Below are 6,000 nucleotides of genomic sequence, written 5' to 3'. Positions count from 1 at the left end.
CATTCATTCATTCATTCATTCAATTTCCCGCTTAACCTGTGTAGGCTTCCAAGCGTGCTGGATGCCAGACAACTAAGGGCACAAGGTGGGGTACACCATGAACCACAAGTTATAGACACCCACACACACACTTTAAGAGAATATGCAAACGCCATACACACACAGACCAGAGGTGTGATTTAAACCCCCCCCCCCCAAATGAGGTGCATTTCAACCATGCCACTAAACAATGCTGAGTTCTTTGAAAAAGATGACCAACACAGAAATGAAGCATTTTTGGCTTTATCTTTTTTTTAACAACATTCATTATAACAAAATTGATTTAAATCTTTACTACCGCTTGAGGCAGGGAGCTTAATAAGGACAGTGTTTATTTCCCCATTTTATAGCATAACAGATGGAGGAGAGAAAAAAAGATTTAATAACACCAGAGTGCACACTAGAGCTTATAAAACTGAAATGTTTCATCTTAAGAAATCTAACGTGCTCATTGTAGCTGAAGTGATGCACTGACAAGACGCCGTGCGCCGGACTTAACACACAGCTCTAAAACGCATACACTTATATACTGTAAAACATCGCTGTTTAAACCGTTAAACCAATTTTCCTCCTGACATTTTGTGTAAGTATGTGAGATATGTGTGGAGCCATCAGGAAAATGCATGAAATAAATATATAGTGGAAACGTTCCACAGCACGGAGTAGCCGAGAAAGAGAGAGGAAAAAAAGGAACCCTAAATAAACACCTACAGGATGCTAAGAGCTGATCAAAAAAACATTTTTTTTACTAAAGCTTGTAAGAAACAGCCCAGAACCTGTGAATAAACTTCTTAGCTATTTAAATTCAGTGAAGTTTAGACTTCTTAACAAAACAAAACAAAAAACAGTCTGACTTTACTCTGTCACATCGACTATAATATAGTGATTTCTTTTCCTTTTTTTTAAACATATCATTATGAGAAATGTATTTAAAAAGAGGAAACTATAAGGAAACCCCATGAGAACAGGCATTTAAAAATGACAGAAACACACCAAAAACACCAGCTTCCATTTTGTTTTTGTCTGAAAAGTGGTCGCCGATATGATGTGCTGCTTTCTTTTCTGGCATACAAATATATAGGGAAACCGGAGTACCGGTGTGTGTGCGTGTACTCCGGTTTTCCTGCTACAGTCCAAAGACCTGCTGCTTAGGCTAACTGGCGTTCCCAAATTGCCTGTAGTCTGTGAATGAATGAGTGTGTGTGCCCTGTGATGGACTGGCATCCTGTCCAGGGCGTACCCCACCTCGTGCCCCAAGCCTCCTGGGATAGGCTCCAGGCCCCCCGCAACCCTAAATACATGATAAAGCTGTATAAAAGATGCGTGAGAGCAAGTGAGAGTTTGTACTAAAAACCCAGTGTGTGTAAGACTTTTGCACAGTACTGTAGGGGGCTCGAATTGTACCAAATTCTACATGAAGGTGCTACTTAACATCACAAGCCATGCATTTGTACAAGCGTTGGACCCAGCTCTCCGTTTGTCAGTTGATGGCCTCCTACTGTGTGGATTCCCCTTCTTTAAACTTCTTCGTCCTTCATCATCTGTGCACATCGCTCTGGTCAATGGTCTTATCTCCGTAAACTATTCTGAAGCGCAGTGGGAGACCATCAATGGCAATACCAGAGGGGATTCAAGAGTTGGGTTCCACATTGGCGCAAATGCATGGAGACTTATGTTGAGTCATACTTTCGCACAGAGGACAAGTTACTCTACCAACATGTGCACTCTGGACAACCTACTGTACGTCAGTTAATAAAAAAGGTTTACCCCCGACTTTTGCATTATTTTCAATCCTGGCCTCGTACATAGCAAATAGCACGATATATTACTGTCTTCGGAAGCATCATGATTCTCATTAATACTTTATTTCATAAAGCTCCACAAAGGCAAACATACAAAACATAAAGATAAGCGGCATACGGTAGGTTTCCCCACCCATCAGCGTATCAGAGAACAAACCACTTTTCCCAGTAACGTCTTTATCAATACCTTAAAAATCACTCTCATATAATAAACACTAAAAGCTGATTTTTCATTTTATTATTATTTTTTTTTATAATTCATCCCATTGTCCACTTTTCTTGGCGATCACATCATCACAGTGTGCGCGTGCTTCTTGCACAGCGGCTTATCCTTTTTGGAGAAGAAAGTCTGACCCTCTAGACTGGTGTTGCACACCTGTAGGACAAAGAAGAACCAAGTTACACATTGGAATCTTTGGAAACTCTTTGTGTGTTCTGCATCATCTCTTATCCTGTTGCAAGCTTACCGAACACACAAAGCAGGTATCGTGCCAGGTGAAGCCCAGGGCCTCGAGAAATTTGTCCCCTGCCTCGATGGGGAAGTCACAGCCATGGCAGCTCGTCCCGAAAAGATTGTAATAGTCTGACGAGAAAGAAGAAGACACGTAAACAAGACGCTGATCAGTCATCGTGATTTACAGTCACCTCACGATCTGATGTCGACCGTAAACAGCAATAGTAATCAGAGCACCATTAAAGGGCTATAAACCTCCTATGACTTTTAATGGCTCTCCAATAACCTGTAAAGGTCACTGACTGTTTAATGACTGTTTAACGAGCGCAGATTACTCAATTACTGAGCTGTAACTAACACCAGTCGTGCGGGCCGGGCCTGTTTGGGTGTGCCCGTTAAGATCGGAAGGGTGTAACTGTGTGTATTTGCGTGCAAGTTTGTTTGTGTGTGTGTGTGTGTGTGTGTGTGTGTGGGGGGGGGGGGGGGGGGGGGGGGGTTATATAGACTCTTACCTCTCTCGCAGTAGGGCTGTCCATCCTCGAGGTGGAATGTGTTGTTGCGAATGGGCTGCTGGCAGGAGCTGCACAGGAAGCAATACACATGCCAGGTTTGCTTCAGGGCATTGATGACTTCCTGTAAAGGGGGGGAAAAAAAAAGACAACACGTTGAGCAATGATCGATTCAAACCCAAATGTATTATAACTTTATACAACAGTTAGGCCTGACCGAGTAATCCGAATGGACGAGAGAGTGCTGATAAAGAGCATAACATCCTTGGAACATTAACCTTTATGTATCACTCCACGCCACAGGTTATTTAGTTACATGGTCGTTAATTATCCAATAATCGTTAATCAACCCAGCATGGGTGTAAATCGGTCTTCAGGACTGGAAAAAGTGGTAAGAGCAGCTGCCTGTCAAAACCCAACATTAAAATAACATTATGTCATCTTAAACAACACTTTGTCTACTCAGTAATCACTTCTAAATCGTTCTGAATTGAATCTGAATCTTCCATGTTGTTCTGTTTACTGCTCATGCGAGTTACGAAGCTATCTAGCTTCTAACACAAAGCTGTATCCCAAATCCCCTCTCTAAACCCTGATGAAGGGCACTACTTGGCGTGAGAGACAGGATTGTACACCCTATATAGTGCACTACTTTTCCGTTTCATGCTATCAGGGATTCAACCCTGGAAGTAAACTGAGCTCATATTCTTAGGCGGAATAAAGTGGAAATATAAAAAGTAAATCTGGTAAGTTTCTCAGGACCGCCCACCACCTCGACGAGTTATTCAACTCGCCGTTTGGTTACACAGTACCGAAAATAATTTGAATCTACTTTCACTACTGTAAATGTCAGTCGCGGTTAGTTAGTTCCACCAGTTGCGAGAGGATGCGTGTTGGTGCAGCAACAAACAAATCATAATCTGTTGATAATAAAATGGTGTTTGTGGAACTGGTGTACAGTATGAATGCAATCCCACATTCGAAGTCGTGCTGTTGTGCTGAATATCAGCACGGCTGGGAAACCTTCAGTACTCTGTAGGCTCTAGGCTTGTTTCCACAACACGCCATGCTGATATCCAGTACAACAGCACTCCCTCTCGTGGGATACTGCTTAATTGCATTTAAGGTTTTTCTGCATTACTGAGATTTAAGTAATTTTCGAAATATTACTATAGCCTAAAACAATTATGTCAGCATTATAAGTTAAAATCTAGCTATTAGTTCTGCTGTGCCTCAGGATGATGATGATCATCATCATCATCATATTTTAAACATATCTATGCATAAAAATACATAACTTCCTGTCTTAATTATATCTATCTCACAAGACCAGAGGACACACAAATGTTTTTCCTTTCACATAAAAAAAAAAGTCTTTGGTAGCTGTCTAGGAGATCAATAGGAAGGAAATCGTTATGGCAACCAAGGAAAAACAAAATCATACCATCCCTTGGAAAGGACCTTGAGACACTCTGAGCAACTAAACATGATCTAAAGCTGAGCCGTAAACAAGACGGTGCCTTCATGTCCCAGACGAGCCCTAGCCTAGCCGCTCATTAGTAAAGCGACCCCCCACCACCCACACCCTCACCCCTTCATCGCCTCTCTCCGCGGTCGCTGACCTCCCCAGCGCCGCCGCTGCCTGTTTGATGCCTCAGAACCAGGACCGGCGCTAATTGTCACACATCGGAGACGTGACTGCCAGCCCCGCCCTCCTTTGGCCTCGCAGTCCTTATGATCCTGATTAAAGCACTTTTTTTTCCCACAGGCCCCGGTGCTGAGAGGCTGGGAACACCAGACCAACAGAGAATCATGAAACGATGCCAAGCCCCAGTTCAAACACTTTGCTATCTCCTTTAGATTAGACCTGCTCCCTTGTGAGGGCCAGAAACAGGCAGTTTTCCAGAAATACAGGCAGTTGAGCTGTTCTCTTTTTTTTTTTTTTTTTTAAGTTTTTTTTTAGCTTTTAGTCGAGTCCCTTACCCCGAGAATCTTCTGCTGACAACGGCAGCACGTGGGGGCCAAGAACTGCTCGTAGCAATGCTCGCAGTACACAGAGCCACGCTCCTCAACAAAGCCAACCTCGGCCAGAGAGCTTCGGCAGTGGGCGCAGTTAAACTCCTCCGGGTGCCACGATTTCCCCATAGCCACCAGGAACGGACCCCTAACACACACACACACACACACAGAACAGAATGAGAGAGAGAGAAATAGTTATAGTCACATCTTTCCAGTCACATTATCTGAGTATAATCTGAGCTAAAACACATTAACATCATAAATATACTGAAGATATTATTCCAGAATTCCATATTCAATTTTATTGAAGAAGGCTGAGGGTGACGGTATGAAATAAACAAATTCATAAGCACCAGGGACAAACCGATACAATATTATCACGATACCGAGCTGCCGATCCGATTTGTATTGCGATTCAGTAAGTATCACGATTTTATAAAATAACCTGATGAACTATAAATGAGTTTTGTTACAAATCCAGACAAACTTGGCAAATAATTTGCTCCTGCCACACAGCAGATGCTGCGCTGCCTCGTAAACTTTATACAAGGTGAGGTTTATTTAACGATAATGGAAAGAGTCTCCAGCGTCAGCACTTTATAACAGTAAGAACATCTACGTTCATAATGATTTAATAAATAATACATAGCTAATAGGACTAAAACACATTAGGAAGTGCTGTTAAAGTTATGGTACTAATGATGATCAAAGTAATTACACTTGCACCGGGGCACATCACACCCCGTCAATTATTTTCCTACTGTATAACCACACACCACTAAGAGTTCCGTTCCTTACATCACGTACCGTAATAATTGCAGTAATGGATAAATAATGGACAACATTAAATGTTTTTTTTTTAAGTTATTAATTTTATTAATCAATTTATTTATTTATTTGTCCATAGAAGCAAACGATAATGCCTCATTGTTGATTCAGTGGTTGTCCTTGTGTAGTTATTTAGAGCTGCTTCTCTAAATTATTTAAAATAAAACATATAAGGAAAGCTCTAAGAGGTCAGGTTTTCTCCCCCCCCGATGTTGCGTGTGTGTCAAAGCAAAAAGTCCTGTTGTTGTCTGTTCATACAGAATTTGAGCTGGGATTACTGACACTAGTATTGATTAGTCATGACTGTGGTTTAGTTGATGCAGTCCACACACGCTAGTATCGATGGATG

The 6,000-nt window shown here is 41.9% G+C and overlaps 1 protein-coding gene across 2 annotated transcripts in view; it reads right to left on the bottom strand.

Annotated features, from left to right (window-relative positions):
• Positions 1 to 1,885: 1,885 nt before the first annotated feature.
• pdlim5b (PDZ and LIM domain 5b) overlaps positions 1,886 to 6,000 on the bottom strand; it is a 67,907-nt gene continuing 63,792 nt past the window's right edge. For both annotated transcript variants that reach the window (XM_053516031.1, XM_053516032.1), the window contains 4 exons: positions 4,788 to 4,968; positions 2,808 to 2,928; positions 2,309 to 2,424; positions 1,886 to 2,217 (listed from right to left, as the gene is read on the bottom strand). In XM_053516031.1, coding sequence (XP_053372006.1) covers positions 2,128 to 2,217; positions 2,309 to 2,424; positions 2,808 to 2,928; positions 4,788 to 4,968 — 508 coding nt within the window. In that variant the 3' untranslated portion in view covers positions 1,886 to 2,127. The remainder of the gene's footprint in view (positions 2,218 to 2,308; positions 2,425 to 2,807; positions 2,929 to 4,787; positions 4,969 to 6,000) is intronic.

The sequence above is a fragment of the Clarias gariepinus genome, chromosome 17 (genome assembly GCF_024256425.1).
Source record: "Clarias gariepinus isolate MV-2021 ecotype Netherlands chromosome 17, CGAR_prim_01v2, whole genome shotgun sequence".
Lineage (NCBI taxonomy): Eukaryota > Metazoa > Chordata > Actinopteri > Siluriformes > Clariidae > Clarias > Clarias gariepinus.
Note: the sequence above shows the minus strand (reverse complement) of the source record. Positions and strands in the feature narration are given on the sequence as shown.